Source organism: Apteryx mantelli, chromosome 1 (assembly GCF_036417845.1).
Source record: "Apteryx mantelli isolate bAptMan1 chromosome 1, bAptMan1.hap1, whole genome shotgun sequence".
Classification (NCBI taxonomy): domain Eukaryota; kingdom Metazoa; phylum Chordata; class Aves; order Apterygiformes; family Apterygidae; genus Apteryx; species Apteryx mantelli.
In genome coordinates this window covers 126,743,158-126,761,814 of record NC_089978.1, presented here as the reverse complement: position 1 = coordinate 126,761,814, position 18,657 = coordinate 126,743,158, and the positions used below count along the sequence as shown (strand labels likewise).

General features: G+C 37.4%; 1 protein-coding gene across 18 annotated transcripts in view; it reads right to left on the bottom strand.

The window, feature by feature from the left end:
* The window catches only part of ABI3BP (ABI family member 3 binding protein), a 180,318-nt gene that overhangs the window by 14,227 nt on the left and 147,434 nt on the right, over window positions 1-18,657 (bottom strand). For all 18 annotated transcript variants that reach the window (XM_067301251.1, XM_067301112.1, XM_067301129.1 and 15 more), the window contains 3 exons: window positions 17,198-17,266; window positions 15,685-15,897; window positions 9,455-9,566 (listed from right to left, as the gene is read on the bottom strand). In XM_067301251.1, the coding sequence (XP_067157352.1) occupies window positions 9,455-9,566; window positions 15,685-15,897; window positions 17,198-17,266 (394 nt within the window). The remainder of the gene's footprint in view (window positions 1-9,454; window positions 9,567-15,684; window positions 15,898-17,197; window positions 17,267-18,657) is intronic.

Here is an 18,657-nt window from a genome sequence, read left to right as displayed (position 1 = left end):
TTGCACCAGGCAACATACAGTAAGAAACAGTCCTTTTCCCCCAAAATCTTAAATCTATGATTTTGGACCCATCAATTCTCTAATTTCATAAATGACCAAACAAGAAATGAAGGCTAAATATTTTCCAAGCAGCGTTCTTCAAACTGTGGTCTAGGGACCACTATGGTCTCTGCAAGAGATCAAACTGCAGTTGGCAAAATTTAAATAAATGTCTAAAACCTGTGCATGCAGGTTTCAGCCCGTGTAAACACATAAACAAAACTGGAGAAAAGTAATAAAGGAGAGTTCAAAGTTTAGCTTAATGGATGGTCCACAGATATTTTTTTAAAGACAATTAGGAGAGCTTCCTACTAATAACATTAAAAAGCAAGTTTTTTCAATTAAAACATAGGCAATTTCCCAGCTTTGTGGTAGATGTTTTCACAGGTACCAAAACATTGCAGGCTCCTTTCCTCTGCCAGATTCAAACCAGAAACAACAGCAGTGGCTGCAACAGCACAAGAACAAGTAGGAACCACTTTTGGAGACAAACAAAAGTAACTAGTTGACTGAAAATTGGAAGGGAGAGAAAGGAAAAGTTAGACTGAGGTTATGGTGTGATAGAGTTTACAGATCTAACTGAATATTAAAGCCATGGTGTGGCTTTCTTCACAGAAAACCATATAAAGCCTCCCTTTTAATATGTCAGCTGGAAGAGCTGAAAAACAAAAATAAAGTAGGGGGAAAAAAAGATGAAATACTTGCTGCAATCTTATCCGCTTCAACACAAGCCACAAGGGAGGGAAAAAACTGCTCTATGTAGGGCAGTTACTAAAAGGAAATAGAAAAGCTATATAATGATTATCCCATGTCTACCTCTTAGCCAGACTTGACATTCATGAGAAACTGCACTATTCACGAGAAACTCCAGTCTATATTCCACCTTTATATATATGCACCTAAGATGCCAGGAACTCTGCTACCCAATATATGCAGCAAGCTAACATCTCTCACACCTCTGACCTCTCTAAGAATGTCATTCTACAAACTTGGGAGAGATCAGACCTCCCAAATCCTCTTGAACAGCATAAGACACTGAAAGTCCTTGAGCAGATTAAATGGACTTGTCTCATAGTAATTACTGTGCAGAACAGATTTTTCCACCATAGAAAATCAGTATTCCACATGGAACTTTGGCAGATGTAGCAGTGCCTTCATTTTTTCAAATCATGCAAAAGGAGAAAATGTAAGAATTCAGAACTGAAAATAGGTGAAGAGAGATTTTCATCATATTACTGAGGACTGGAACAGCTTAATACAGTCCTGTGACTTCAGGTTAATTGCTGGGGAGATGCTGGTGGCTAGAAGACCATCAGGCAGGACTGTCTCTATTGAGTTTCTCTGCACAGAGTGTGCTTGAATAGCAGTGTGACCACAACTAGCAAAGAAAACTAGGTTTAACAGAAGGGAACATTTTCCTCAAAAGATAATGATGGGCTTGTCTGGAGGGCCTTTCTCCTCATCAGATTCAAAGAAGGGCCAAGGGAAATGGGAACTGCTTACCCATGAACCCTGACTTTAACAGCAATGTCATACATATTTTGTAATAAAGAGTGCACGAGAAAGCAGTACTACTTCTGTAATCTTTGCCTTCCTATCTTAATAGCACTGCCACTGTCACTGTAGTTTTGATCTCTTGACCCTTGTTGTTAACAGAAGCTAAGCTCTTTGAGACAGATTTTTTCTTGTGTGCAGATAGCACATTTTGGGTGCTAAATGCAATATTAGACAATACTAATTAAGCAATAGTAGATAATGGTAATAATAGCATAAGCAGATAATTATGAATTTATGTCTATAACTCTACTGAAAGCTTCTAGCAACATTAAACACTAAAGGTATGAAGACTTACTTGCTATGACCTTTGCATAAAATAACAGCAACATTCGTTTTTTTGTTTCATAACTTTTGTAAGACACATGAAAAAACTTTTGAAGGAAACCATCTATCACAAATTATAAAAACAGTTTGGTAAATGCATATATCCTACACATTTCACCTTTACTTTACAGGGTATTTTTATTACATTTCCTGTTATTTATATTCCTCAAGAGAAATCACGGCTGAAAATTACTTTGCCGTGGGACACAATCTAATCCAAAAGAGACCGCTCAAAATATACTTGAAAAGGAGAAAAGTGTAGTTGAAATCACCAAACTACTTAACCAGGCAAAGCATCAGAACCTAAAAGGAAATTTTAAAAGCATAGGCTTTTTGTTTACTATTAATATTTTTTCTTACAAAAAGTCTTTACCAGCAGGCTGGTGGGACACATCCCCTATTTTAAGGGCTACCTCAATTGACCCAAAGCTATTTGGCACATCTCTGACTAACACAGCAGAACTGCATTCTTAATATTTTCCTTTATTACCTTCCAATTACTGCCAACACAAACATGCATGAGAACTGTGTTTAGCCATATTCAGACTCTTTTTTGAAGGCTTGTATAGAAACTAGTGTTGCAAAGTTTCCTGGCCACTAGTGATATGGTCTCTGAACTTAATTGCCCTTAAACAAACCACCAGAACGAAAGAGAACATCTACACCTAATTAAAAAATAAATACATTTCTAGATAGGGCAGGGATACAGAAATAAGAACTACATTTTTCTGCAGAGGAGCCATCAGAAACACTCGACAAAGTCAAAATGATACTGTATCAGATGACTGGAAGTCTTAATGTTTTTCAGTTTTGTGGAGTCAGAAAACCCCCAGACTAATAAAATATTCTAAAATTTCTTTGGAAACAGGGGAAAATAGAATTGGACGCAAAGGAAAAAAAAAAGGATCATCTTCATTTAATACGGTAGGCTAGGAGAGGCCCATGAAAAAACCGTAGTGCAGTGAAACTGATTTTAATGAAGGACAAGATGCACACCATCATTACTGTATAGGAGACAGAATGAAGAAAATCACAGCAAGCCCATTTCAATGTCAGACCTTCCAAGGTGTATTGTAAACAACAACCTCAGGAAGAGAAATATTGGAAATTATGAATAATGATCTGACGTTATCCTTGAAAGATTCACACATGGAAAATTCTGCTTGACTAGTATGATAGGAGAAGTTACTGAAACATTTTCTTGTTTAAGTGTAGTTTTCAATGTAAAACTAAGAATAGACAAGAGCCCAAAGAATGGAGTCCTGGGTGTTCCAATGAACCTGGCAGAGGCAGATTCGAAAAGCAACTCAAAAAACAAGAGAGCGGTATGACAAGTTAAATGGAATATTACAGGTCTCACTGCTCAGACAACTGCTTGGAAGCTGCACTGTAATTGCTTTGATCAAAACAATCATTCTTGCAGTTTGGCTTTGATTATTTTCCAGGCGCAATAAATGGTGTGCTTTTCAAACAGGTATAGAAAAAAATTCTAGATCCAGAGTATCTGGACCCAGATAGTAACTTACTACCAGTAACAGCAGCAGTTTCAAGAACTTTGACTAACCAAATAATGGATCTGTACTTTCCAGGTTACTTTAACTATCACAAACTTTCTAGGACGTGATGGTGAAATACTGCAAGCATCATGTTTGACAATTTTCCAAGTGAAAAAGAAGCCAAGGCACTCACCCTGTAAGGACAAATTCTTTAAATAAACACAACATGTCAATTGTCAGGCATGTGTTACTATAGGAGAATGGAGCAGATGCAACGTGCCTGCTGCTTGGGCAAAAGACACAGGGGTCTTAGCGATTCAATAAATTGTACGGGAACCCTTAGAACTTTTTTTTAGCAAGCAGTTGTGTTGAAAAGCAGCTGATTGTGCCCCTCATTTATTTAAAGGGAGCACCTCCTCACAATCAGACAGATTTTCAAATCATTATTTTACTTTCATCTCAGAGTCTGGATGCCTTGCAAATCACTTCAAGTCATCATGAACACATAAAGCTGACATACGTATTACAAGGCAAATAAGAGAAGCCGTTGTTTGACTGAACTCCTGGCACCAACAGTTGGGGGAAACAAGTGAATACAAGCTGTAGGTCATGAACTAATTTACTGTAAAAAAAAAAAAAAAAAAAAAAAAAAAAGGTAAACACAGAGTCTTCCACAAGCTGTGAAGAAGGCCAAATTGCCCAGTTCTGAGCAGTTCAACACAGCACCCATGCTTACAGTTTCTTTCTTTTACTGCCAAAATCTGGAATGAAACACTCTTCCCATCCCTGCCAACCAAGTCTTTAGTCTTTCCTGATCAAATACCTCTTAAAAATGCACTTCTGTCATGATCCTCACAGGCATTAATCCAGATCAAACTGAAAATTCCTCTTAAACAACGTTCTCCCTGTACTAAGCTTCCCGATAATTTATTATTTATTTGCACTATACCAACATGCAAAGAACCTCTCCGGAGTGTGACAAGGGTTTATTTTGCCAAGCACTGCATGAAAATAAAATACAAATCTGCTTCTGCTCTAAGGACTTTGCATATGCTAAACAGAAAGGTCCAAGCACTTTCTTACCCACTCTCCCACTGACCAGTTATCTAACCTCTCATTTCTCTATACTTACATCTCCTGACTTCTAATCCAAAGCCCAATTCAGCAAACTGCATTATATCCTACCCTTCTCTCTCTCCTAGGATCTTTCATACAAAAATTGTCTTTATTTTGAAAATGCTTAGGCATTTTGACAAGTTATTGTAACTTGTTATGAAGCATCTTTTTCTAGAGAATGATTATTCTAAAGCAATATTTCTTTTCTGTTCAGTAACAGACGATGATAAGAAAGGCTCCATTTCAAGGAGTAAGGCAACTGTTTTATTACTAAAGTACTAATTCATATCAAGCAGTATACAGGATTACATGCATGTTGAGTCTGCCGTTCTGTTACATCTCATACTGAAGTACATTGTAACAGTTAAAAAGGCTGCAAAAGATCTCAAACAAAAGATTTTACATAAGCTGCCATAATAATACACAACTTTATTTGTTTATAAGTAACTCTCACAAGTTGCTGTATGCCTATGAAAGTTCATTTTCATTTCCACATTAACATGGAGAATCTTGATTTAAATCTTGCAGGAGTATGTCAAGACCAAATACTTGATAATTGTACTGCAAATCAGAACATGTTTTCTTTTTCAGCCAATATATATATTTTTGGATTTAGTCACTTTGCAGACAAGCTAAATGGACACACAGAATACTACATGATAATCCTACGTTTCAGAGAAATTTGTATCCCATTTAACTTCCCTTTTTGTACTGACAATTGCAGTCACACATGCAATTTTTCATGAGAGACACTCTACCTCTCATTGAGACTATGCCTCCTGAACACAGTCCAAATTTCTTAGATCTTCAAAGTCTGGCCCTTAGCTCCTAACCTTTAAAAGCTACCTTGTCAAAAGGTCAGCCCAAAGGAAAAAGGGTGTCTGGCTTACTGCATAGCTTTTCAGAGATGTAGCAATATGATCTATTTCGAAGAACTTAAAACATAAAAGCAAACAAACAGCATGACCTGGCAGGCTAAGATGCACCCTGCTTCTCCCTTCTGCTTCTTCTGCCCCTTTCACACTGAAGAGTTGTCTGTCTTGCTTCATCCCTGTAGAATCTGGGCAAATAACTCTAACTTCTGGGCTAGGCACTAACATAGCTCATCTGATTTACCTCAACAGGACAAAAAACCTTGGACAATGGGGCTGCAGATGACCTTTGTCATGTACTGTTCCCCAAGACTATACATCTGGAGAAGTACAGGCTTGAACTGTCTTGCTGCTGTAGGATTGTTCTGCTTTAAATTTACCCATGGAGACTGAAATACCACATTCATAATCATTTTTACTCCTTTTATGAAGTCTTTGCTCAGATCTGTCCAGTTTAGATCTGTCGTGAACTATCTTCAGCTCTGGATGCACTGAAACTTCAGAGCAGCACATGGGATTTGCATGGGATCACTGATAGCTTCAGTAAAAGCTGGAAAAAATAGTCTCGAATTCAGCTTGTCAGCTTCTCTGAAGTGTTTTAGGGCCAAGAGGTTCCTCCCCAGCTAATCCACCTTTGTGACTGAGCCTCTCTCTTTCCATATACTTGATGGTACTTCTGTAAATGTTGGTCCTGTTCAAGAGGGATTTCTTTTTTTCTTCCAAGTTTCTTTTCCAGCTCCACCTCCTCTACAGCCCTTTCCTTTAAGGCCAGTTATGGAAACTGCTTCTCAGTTTTAATGTATTACTTCATGAATTTGCAGACATTTCAGGGACTCTTAATAAATTAACCGAGCTGCATTTCATTGTCTCTCTTCCTCTTATTTTCAGTCAACTGTGTCTACAGGTCCATTTTTCTTCTGGTGAGCAATTAGCTCCTGATGATAGAGAGGAGACCTTTACTATCGATGTATGCCTTCCATCACAACACTGACACTGTGTGATGCCAGCTGTCTTCACTTTCTTCTTTTCCTTGAATTTAGTACTCCAAAAAGCGTGGATTCAAACAGTAACAATTTCTTGTGCTTCTGCCAAAGCTCTCAAGAAGTCCCAGAAATTAGGAAATCCACATTTGGGAATGGAAGTTTAATCAAACACAGTCACTCTGAGAAGGACTCTACATCCTCTACATCCTGTGCAATCCAAGGAACATGCACAGCTGCAATTTGTACTCATCAGATGTTTTCAGTTTGGAGTTGATGACCTCCTGAATCTAACAAGACTTTTTGTCTTTCCCTTGGGGCAAGGGGAGGGTTGTTAAAACCACCACCCCCTCAGGGAAAAAGTTATCCCTTCAAGAGTTATATCCTAAGTCAGCCTCTTTCAGAGTCAGCTCTGATCTCAAATCTAGTTTGTTGTAACAAAATTCACACTCCAGAAGACAGCTTTTCTCCAGTCTTTGGTCTGCTCTTGTCCACCAAAACCCCAAATCCTCTCATAGAATGGGCAGAATCGTTCCAAATTAAAGTTACAAAACATCTTACTGCTTCTGCATAGCTACTGCTTGCCTTATGTCCTTTCCAATGGTTCCTGCTGGGTCTCCTTGCCTCCATCTTGCTTCCTTTCTGAGCTAACAGGAGTGTAAAAATGCCTCTCCTTTGGGTCATCTGGACCTCAGCATCCAGGGCTTTACCTTCCTTCTATGTCTTTTCTACAGTCAACTGATCTATTCCATTTCTGTCACCATGTGTGACATGACCAACTTCAGTGTGTAACAGGAGGGAGTATCATTAATAAAATACAGTACTTGCAGAGATGCAATTGATTTATTTCAGATCTATTTCAGAGCAGAACTTAAAAATAAAAGCATAAAAAGAATGACCTGACAAGTTTAGCAGCACCTACTTTCTTCCTTCAGCTGATACTTGTTTTGCTGTCTAAGCCTCCACAACTGATGAGGTTGAGGCAAGTGATGCTTTGTCTCCAGTTCTATTGCTAACATACCCTAACTGCCTCTTAACAAAGCAGAAAAACGTAGCTGCAGTTCACCCTGTTACAAGCCACATGCCTTTACAAAATAACAGACTTACTCTTGATTCAATACGCAGCAATACATCTTTTGAGTTCTGGAGTTTCCCAGAGAAGTTATTTTTGGGTATCACAAATCTACTTAGCCTTTCTTTTCCACTCCCCTTCCCTGCCACTTTCTGCAATAGTTCCTCATCCCTTCCTCTAGGAGCTGATGTAAACTCAGCTAGGCTCAATGCAGAATTTTGTGCTCCGTTGCCAATTTAATAATAACAGTAGTAAAAATGACTAAAAATTAGTAAACAAAATTAGTAATAAAAAGGGCAGTTTATCTGAAATGGAAAAATCCAGTTACCAAAGCTAAGTGGATGGTCCTACAGGAAAAACAACATGACATTCAGCAACCTTCTGATGAAATCAATAAGCAACACTGAAACACTCCGCATCTTACCATGGAAATGAAAGAATCATTCTTGATGAGATTTTTTTTTTTTTAAACTCAATGATAATGCTTATTTGGGTTAGCTCCCTGAGACACAGGCCATCAGCTGGCTTTCACTGACACATTTTTAATTTGCTAGCTGTTTCAAGACACTGAAAGACAGCTACACATACAGGACAAATATATCCTTCCTCTCCACAGTGCAACACAATGGCCAAGTTTCCTACAGTGGCCTAAATTGCATTTCCAGTATTTGAATAACCATCCATTTAAAGTCAAGGAGCCTATGCCTGTTCTGCTGAGTATCCTTTAACCCCAGAGACAACTGTACACATAAATCCTGATCTGATGTATCAAGTTAATATTTCTTTTCCCCAATTCTGTTTCAGCAGAGGTAAAACCAAGAATTCAAATAAAAGCATAAGCATCAATCCCAGGAGTAACTATTATAGCTGAGAAAATAGCAAACAATTGCTTGGTCAACTACCACAGGAAGATAACTGCAAAAACTTAGCCTAGAGTTTGCACTCTTAACTACTTTCTTTGCTAGGATAAATGTTTTTCTTTATTAACCAGTGTAGCTTTCTGAGAAAGCCAATACATCCAAAGTAGCTGGAATTGTTAAGACACTCTCATTGTGGAAACAGGAGATTAGCTGTATTTACCCTCAGAAAAAAGAAAAACATTCCTGGAAACAAATTAAGGCAAGTTCTCTATTTGACTTGAATGTCTGGAACCCACACAGAGGTCATACTAACATTTTACCAATTTTGACCAAATACAAAGAGGTCTGAAACACACAATATCCACGACTTCCACTGAGAATGCCTCTTCAGATATGGCTTCTAAATATTTATGTATACAATCAGAAATATTATGAACATTGGCTGTATGTAGTTGAAAACTGAAAACTAAACAGTTAGGCACACTAATGAAATGAGTTGATGAAGGTTCACACTGTTCACGTAGATAGTCCTTGGAGGGCGATTTAGTCAATAGGGTGTCTTAAGAAATTAGCTGGAGAAAGCTGGTTGTCATAAATCACATTGTTTCTACTTATCTTCAAGCACAATATTTTAACAATGATCAGAGAACTGATATGAAGAGAGTTCGATTTAAAATATATTTTCAAATTTGAAAAATACACATCTTCCACCTAATTCCACCTTGCCATAAAAAAAGAACTGTATAGAATGGTTAAAAATATATCCTAGAAAAGGACTACTGAATTCTATAAAGGTTTATAGCAGCTTCTGCAAAATCCTGCAGTTTTTCATCTGCTAAATTCTTCAAGAGATTTTTTGATAAAAAGCAGCAGACTTTCTTACATTTAACTATTAATCTTTCTGACAGAACATGTCACTTTTGCAATCTGTCCAAACCATATATACTCTTGGAAATTTCCTGAAGATTCCTCAGATGTGTCTTATCTGCTGACTTAAAAGCAAAAACAAAGCATACCTTTCTCCTATCAGAATAGGACTGAAAACAAATTGGTTTTCTATGTCTCTTTTTATTTAAAGTGTGAGACAGCTGAAGTCTGAATAAGCTGGATTAATTTACAAAACTTTTTATTTAATTACCTTGTGTCAGGTTTTAGGTTTTCCACGGTGGAATGGGTCTGATTTGTAGTGATAATCGATTGCTCCTTTTCACCATCACTTGCTCCATTTTCAGTTGACACAACTTCATACTCTGGAAAATTATAGTAAAGAGAAACTTGCTTAAATAACATCTCCCACTTCAGCATCATCTTCATTGCTCTCTCTGTTTTTATCTGATTTCCTCTCCTACTGTTTAAGAAGTCATATGAACATCTTGTATGAACAAGTCTGGACATTAGTATTTTAAAATGGTTAGGAAAACTCCTTAGATATACAATTCCAGATTGCTGAGTGCCTAATCCCTCATCTTTCCTCATAATTCAACTACAGAAAAGCAGAAACTCAGCATCTCACCTCTGCTCAAAGGTAAATTAGACACAAAATTCTGAACACAAATGGGCCTAAGTATTCTGCAGTTTGAACGAAGAGATATCAGAGATGAAAGTACAAATTCTAAATAGTTTACCATGTGATTAGCTTGAAACAAGACCTGATTTTTTAAGATTTCCACAGGAAACTGCCCAACAACTAACTTTGATTGTGCACATGTGGCAAATTAAGGAATCTGCCAGTTTGCAATTAAATAACTTTGTTTAACTTCCTTTCTGTTGTAGTTATATGTCTTCTCGAGGTTTATTACTTTCTTTTCCCCTCATACTATGCATCTTCCTTCTGCTATATAATCCAGCTTTGAACAGAATGGTCATTAAAAGCACGGATCCCTGCACAGACCTTGCTTTATAGTCCTTTGTAACACTGGCCCCAAATATTGATCAATGAGCTTATGTTTCATTAAATGTCTTTAAGATGTATCTTTCCTAAATGCTCTAGCATTGGTTTTAACCAGCTTATGAATATGAAAAGAGAAATAATATTAATGATTAGATTTACATAAAATTCTGTAACGCATTATTCATTAGAAACTGTAGTTACAGCCAGCACTCTACCATCTCAGAAGGAAAAGTTGTTATGTTACTAAAGCGTAATGTCATCAGTATTTAGTTCGAAATTTACTACAGTTGGTATCTATAAACCAAAGCAATGTTGAATAGAAGTGGTTTTATTATAAGCATTGCACCATCCAGCTTTCGTTTTTATTTATTCAGAGTCTTTAGAAGCTAAATACATGTTTTGCTGGCAAACTGGTTGAACTGAAGTGGGAAAAGAGTGACCCCTTCCCCTCTCCCCCTTCCCCCCAAAGTTCTGGCAGCTGCCTGTGTAAACAAGAAGACTTTCAGAATTTGTGACACTTGAACTCTCACTTGGATTTAAAGTCTTGAGAGTTCGTATACCCTACCTTTATAAATTTATAATCTTGACGTTGCAGTGACATTAATACACAACACTTTCCAATGAAGATCAGTGTGCCTTGCACATTTTGCATGTCATCAAAAGGCTACATTTCTCCCCTTCCACAACTTTAGATAAGATTATGGTAAGGATTTTTTTTAGTTATCTTTTTTGTAGAGTAAATGTTGCAATTTAAAACAATATATTTCTCAACATTACAGTTTTAAATATATGATTTAACAATATATGATAATAACCATATTCTATTTAGCCAGTATTTATGCAAATTAAGTTATACTATGGCCACTTAGATAATACTTAGCACTAATATACTCTTGTCAAGGCCAAACTTCTACAAAAATTAACTAGTCTTAGGAGCAGTCTTACCAGGCGACTGAGAACCAAACTGAAAGCTCTGCCTAAGCAACAGCAGTGTGCGGCATCATCACAAAGAGAAGAATTCTTTCAGACTAGCCTCATCAGAAGACACACTCACCTTCCTCTGTTAGAACAGGATGTGTATTAAGTCCCTGAAATATCAAGGTTAGAAATTTTTTTAAAGTTCAGGAATGTGAATATCCAATATATATGGTGAACTCTCACAGTATCACCAGAGCAATGGAACAACTCGGTGCATCCCTCATTCTCTGCGCATAGGGGGTTTATTGTGTGAGCCATAGTGCATCCACGCTGACTTGAAGTTACAGTATGGCTTCCCTATAGGGAAGCAAGGAAGGTGGTGACATATAGTTTGTCTTCCTGGCTGTGTAAGAACTAGCTAGTTAGCCAAATTCAAAGACTCAAATACAACTGGGAAATAATGGTGTCCCTGTTTATAACCTTTCCTTTGGTGAAGGTTACTGCTTTCACGGCTAATTTAGTGGTGGGATGTAAAAATACCTTATTTATATATCTTCAAAATCTACTGACATTGTTTAAACAGCATTTATTGGGCAATTAAGCTGACTCATTTTGAGATGTCATGAACTCTGTGAAGCCAATGGAGAGTGAGGAAACACAACGCTTTACAAGATCAAGGACAGACATTAAATTCATTTCTGGAGCAACATTCAAACATTTCTGGAGCATCCCTGTGGGTTGGAAACTATTGGTGACCTAGTTATGCTCAGAGCAAAGTCCTCCAGGGAGAAAATTCATGGCATTTTATGCTCTCCCTCAGTCCTCAACTCTCTCTCTCACCTGTAGTTACATTAGCCTTCTTTAAATGAGTAGAAGCAAGTACTGCAGCCTGGGAGATGTAATATCTAGTGGAAATTGCAGCATACTCAGAAGCACTCAGCCAGTCTCTTTGGTTGGTTATGCCTGTGTGCCAGTTCATTCAAAGAATTTGCAGTTTTAGCATCCAAAGAAACAAACTGCTCCAAAAACTTAGTTGCCAACTGGAACCAGGGGGATGAAACTGGAATTTCCACTCAAGAGGTTATTTGAATCTCTGTTTGTTGAAACTGGCACACAAAGGTACAGGCCAGCCTGTGTCTGCTCAGACACAACCAAACCCACAGCTGAAACGACAGCCATGCAGCTGTAGGCAGCGAAATTAGTAATTTGAAAATAACCAATTCCCCAAGGTATTAATTTTGACGGCTACTCAGTGAAGGCTGACTTTCACCTTTGCTGCCAGCAAGCAATGACCCTTCTTCTTTCCCTTGCCTGTCCTCCATGGCTGTGCTGTTGTGGAGGTTTCTTGTTTCACTGGGATATACTGTCAAGCACAAACCATGCTTTGAACAGGGAAATAACACCAGATATTTGAGAAGACATTCCCCCCTGCCCCAAGCAAGCATAACCCTGTTCAAGATACGGTCCCTAGCAGGCAACCTCTGTCCCCACTCCTAATTACCACTTCAAAAAAACTCATGGAGAATATTGCTGAATTTCCTTTCTTCATGAAGAAATTCACAACCTCCCCATTCCCTGACTGACTATAGTACTAAATGTAGTTTTGCTAATTGTAAGCTAGCAAAGGCAGAGAAATTTTTCAAAGAACATCTGCAACAAGCATTTAGATTGCCAGCACAATGAAATAAAGCATGCACTATACTGTACGGCCAAACAGAAACACACTCACCTACGAACAGTTACAAAATGTCTAGAAAACTCTATTTTCTTTCCTGATTTTCCCATGATATTTTTAACTTTCAAGTTTTTAAATGAAAAGGTGGCAAGTCACAGGGTGGTGGTGGTAATTTTTTTTAGTTCTCAATGCAAGTAGACCCATTTGTTGTCTACAGAGAAGATAAAATATCACCTGCACTGGAATTCAGTGTTAAAAAGAAATTGTTGCTGGACTTTCAGATCCTCTCTCCTACCAACTGTAGGGGATGTGTATGTAAATACACACAAACATACACGCTACTTGAGATAACATACAGACCTTGATTGTGCAACTCCAACTTCCTTTGCATTCTTGATCACTGTTTTGGTTATTATTTATCAGACCTTTCCATTACAATTCTGCTTTTACAATGTCTGATATGACAAAAACCCTCATACAACGTATCTGCTAAAAGTCACCCAAAGTAACCTAAAAAAAAAGGCTCAAAAAATTACATTGCTTTTTGTTTCCACAGTTCTCTCTTTCTGAAACTGGGAGTTAAAAAACAAAATCTGATGCTCCAATTAGAAGACTGAAAAAACACGGAAAAAATACAAAAATAAGAATAGATGACAGAAAACTTGATTTAAGTCTGTCTAAACAAATAATATCATACTGGCACCATTATGAAGTAATCACTGTTTTCAGAAAATGGGATTGAATGCCTTCTCTTGAATTAGAAGGTGGTGTTGGATGAGCTATTAAATGAGTAATTTTTCAAATTTAGGAGGATGAAGAGGACTAGCTCAATGACAGCATCTTTAAGCCTTACAATTTAAACATTTTATATTACACATATTGAGGAAAAGAATAAAGATGGTATTTATGGGAAAGCTGTTGCCTTTATATAAGATGACACCTGGAGGGAATATTAAAGAAAAGTTTCTCTTAGTGAAGCAATATTAGCATTATTCACATACCCTGCATAAGATTTTCATCTTTTTTTCTGGAAACAGTGGAGGGGCATATCAGATGTCTCAGTTTTCAGAAAATAGTCATGTAGAAGAAAAGAAGGTATAAACTTCAGGGAAATCTAACTATCACAAATACTGATTTCAACCAAACAGAGTAAGGGTTTCCACCTAAAGACTCAGAAAAAGCATAGTATTGCTTGCTGCATATATCACAACATGCATTGAAAAAGAAAGGGAATAAACAGTATCAGAAGGCAATAGGGCCTTGTTTTCATCATTAGACACTGCATGTTGACATTTTTATCAGCTATAGTGGAAATGTTTTTCTCTTTTTGCAATACAAATGATTGTGCTACAGTGGGTTCATTAATATGTTCAAGAAAAACAAGACACCTGCTTCCAGGAAACCATGCAGACAATCTGATCACATCAAGGTAAGGGCTGGTCTGCGGAGACTGCCACAAAATGACAACAGCAACAGAAAAGTATCCCCTGAATAAAAAAGGCATTGCAGAACTGCCTGAGACGGGGAGTGTTCACAAAGAGCCTATCCTCAGCCTAATTCTAAGGTTAGGAATAGGCTCACACTTCTTCCATGGTGAAGCACATCATGGAAGGTTAACTCAGGTAATCATTCTTCTTTCTTGTTAGTACTGTATCAGCCTATAGCCTACTTTTTTCCCCTTAATTTTAAATTAGCAGAGGGCCAACTTTCTTCCATCATCTCTTCCAGAAAAAGAGCGTGCAAGCTACTTTTTTTTTTTTTGAGCGTCCCTTTGAATTTGCATTTATTCTTTTTCTAAAACCGAGGGGAGAGCAAGAAAGAATGGAGGCAGAATCTAGTAATTATTTCTAGAAAGTCAAAGGAGGAATAATTTGGGGAAGAGAGTGGCCTTGCTTGTGACAGTCACCTAATCAGACCCCTGCACTGAAATCTCTCATGATATGCATATGCAGCAACATCTGAAAACATCTGACTTGTATGCTAACGTGAATGATAATGATCAAGTCTTACTCCTCACAGTTCCTAGTTTTACATATTCTGCCCACATGTAATCCAACTCATAGCAAAATTTGTTTGGCTACAGCTAGTGATTTTGCAAATTAAAGTTTTATTTAATGTCTCTGGTAAAAACGAAAGCCATTTTCCTGACAAGACAGAAGAACCATAATTTTCAGATGTTACTTAATTTCAATGTTCAGTTCTGGCAAGCTTGTACTGATATACACAAGAAGGCAGAAAAGATGTGAATGGTCTTCTTGCATGCTTCCTTGTCTGCATACTCACGCATGACTAGGAAGGATTTACTCTCAATATAAAACCTCTCCTTTGGAAATGTAAAAGCCAAACAGATTCTTTCAACTTATAGAACTTGGTGTCCTTATGCTTGGTACAGCAGGTACTACGTTGGCAGAGTTCTACTGACTTACTGGACAGATGTAAGGTTTCATTGTGTCCTGCACACTGATCGACATCACCTTCAAGACAGACATGTCTGCATTATGTGTATGTGTCTGTATAATAAAGATCACTGTCACATTGCTAGAATGTCTTGACTAGATCTTACCAGACAGGCTGTAGGTTTTTTGCTTACCTATAGTACATATGTATGCCAGAAATTAAGAGAAGATACAGAGTCACAGCTCTTAAGTATCTTTTTGTGTCTTCACAGATGCCAATGATACAATTGTGAAAAACTCCAGTCCTAATCCAACAGCATTTTCTTATCCACACTGGAGTCAATAGTAACATGGAATAAAAGAACTGGAGTACAAGACTCCCTTGGTATAGTCATATTTTATATACAACATAAAACAAGTGTCATTCAAAGTAAAAATAAGCTAAAAATATTGTTTTCTGATATAATGCATAAAGAAATCAAACTGACCAGTAACAGTGTCATTGTCTGGTTTTTCCCAGTCCAATATGACAAAAGTTGGGCAGCCTTCAACAGTCACCACTGTGAGGTTGGTTGGAGGGTTTTGTGGAGGACGAGTAGCTTCTTCCTTGCTGCCACCTTCTTCTTGAGGGAAGTGTTCAAGGGAGCTTGTGATAGAACAAGGCACATCATCATCTTTCTTCATGTACTTGACATGAGGGGCTAAGAGCAACAGAAAAGAGCTGTTATTCAATACAGAGTGTTTTGACAAAACAGGGATACCATTCCACCTAGCACACAACTTTCAATTCAGGTCAAGGAGTAGAAAATCTGCATGAAAATCAAAATGAAACACAAATAATGAAGAATGAAAGCAATATATTCAATACTCCTCCTTAAGCTGCTTGTTGTTTTTTTCCCCACTCTTGTTAGACGTGGAATCCGCACTCCCTTCACCCTTTTCCCATCGGCACCACTGAAGAACTATCACAGGCATCAGTGGGTGATATGCACTGTTAAACGATTTGAAAGAATTACCTTCTCTCATAAAACAGGACAATTAACTTTACTCTTTTTATATTAAAATGGCACCACAATTCCATTTGCAGCTTTTGGGTGCTTTGCTAATACAAAGAGCTAATGCCCATCACTTTGTTTCACCAGAAGGAGTAACAAGTTTAGCCTAGAGTCATTCCACTATTAAACTCACAGTTTCGAAAGTGACTATCAAAATCTCAACCATTGTCAGTGGTGAAGGATCGAACCTTGAAACAAACCTTCAGAGGCAAATGTCTTGCATTCCGCATCAATATTAGGAAAAGAAGATTACTGAAGACAAACAAACACATTCATTTTAAAATTCAAACGTTTATCAGATGTAAATGATAAATTCCTGTAAGAAAGACAGTGTCTTCAGAGATGTAGTATCTTTAACCAGACTATTTGACAAAAACTGACCAGTCTTTTGGTCCAAAACCACTTCTTCCTGTCATCTCACCTCGCTAAGCTCTCTAGATTACCACAATAACAATGACTACTTTGTTATTTAGTCTAGTATATATTACCATATTACTAGACTATTTGAATATGCACAGTTTGGGATGAAGGATGAAACATGTATGATGGGATATTCCCTATGGTGAGGTGTGCTGGTATTGGGGGGCAACATCTCTCCAGGGATGCTTACAAGCCCACGGGAATGTTTTCATGGGTTTGATGGAATGTGAACAGTGTGCAGTTGTACTACTGCTGGCACACACGAACAGGCACAATATGTTTGCCTGCTGACCTGTAAACTGGGTAGTGGTAGCAGGAATGAAAAGAGAAGAGAATTTAAGTAAAATTTAGTCAAGAATATGCTCATGGTCCACACCACAGCCCTTTCATCTGAAACTGAAATGGAATTGAATCACGTGATGCTTTGGCCTTCAAAGAACCAAACAAGACACCTAATTTTGATATAAGACAGGTGAGTCTTCATATATTCCCCCAAATGCAAATACTGCAGCTATTAAAGTCATACCTTGGTATCTTGGTTTGCCTGAAGAATCAGTTTCTGATGTAGGACTTGAGCTGAAGACAGTTGCATCAACTGTGGGAGACAAAGTTACAATACAATTTGCAATAAGTGTGAATTTTTAGTGTTAGAATTGCAGTATCTCACAATTCATTTGGTGTTTTATGTTACTGCCTGAAAAGCTCCTCTATGGTACACCTTTGGTGCCAGTTTTGTTTTTACCTTTTAAAGACCCCATTTTGGCTGTGGTGCTAAATAAACCCTTTACTTATCTACTAATATAAAGATAGTAATAATCAAAAGATGCAATTCACGATTGCTGCTGGATTCAATTCATGCAATATACGTAAAGTGCTCTTTAGACCTTTAAAAATCATTTTGCACTGTACTGACTGTTTAGCTTGGGGCTTGGTTCATGCTCAGAAAATATGTAACACTATTATGCTGGCATGTGAACCTCTCCAAAAATAGCGACAAGGATGTGGCAAACTGTCTTCAGAGCATACAACTTACAGAATCTGAAGGAAACCAAATGCAAATATGCTGATGAATAGAAATGTGCTAAAGCAGTCAAAGCTCATGACATCAATGTTGCAGTAAAGAGCCATTATACTGAACACAATCTTCTCTTAGATATAAACACTCTGCCTGACAGAATTTAGAGATATTACAATGCAAAGTTATCTAATAACACAATTCATGTGGCAAATCTGAAGGTATTTGACAAAATAATGTATTTTTGTTCAAGAAAAGCATTTTGTATGTCTCTCTCCTTTTTCATATCAAGCTTCTAAAAATGTTTTATGCAATATTACTGCTTCATGCTGTTCCCTCTGAATGTGACTCAGCAATTGGCACATTTGGGGCCCCATTTTATTCTTTAAAAAAGTTATTTCTGTCAAAAATCATCTGTCACTTGTGCCTAGTTGCTTGTCACAGGTGAAAAAACGCACATATATATTTGAGAAGAGACAGCTTTGTAATCATTTAATTGAACTTTTATCTTCTGGTCAAACAAAGCAATAAACTGAAGTATCTACGTGTGAATTTTTGATAAAACCTCAATGGATGGGACATGCCACAAATTCACAGCAATCATTTTTGTAAATCTAGCATCCAACTTGCTTTATTGAGCAGTAAGGGTCACAGTAAATTCAGATCATTATAAAGAGACAAGAATTTCAGTGTTACTATAAATTGAGTAAAATTAACATCAGCATCATTTATGACAATATACTGAAACCTGCATATTTTGGCTCAAAAATTAATTCAGAGCACACCTTCCCCTCAGCCCTTCTCTGTATGCCACTTTGAGGAGATTTAGATCTTAACTTGTAGCTTACTCTTAATTTTATAGAGGACTAATTACCAACTAACCACCATGTGGTTACTACATCATTTTTTTCTATCTAAATAATGGGCAGATTAATCAGGTAGCTGGGTGACTATATACAACACAAAAACCA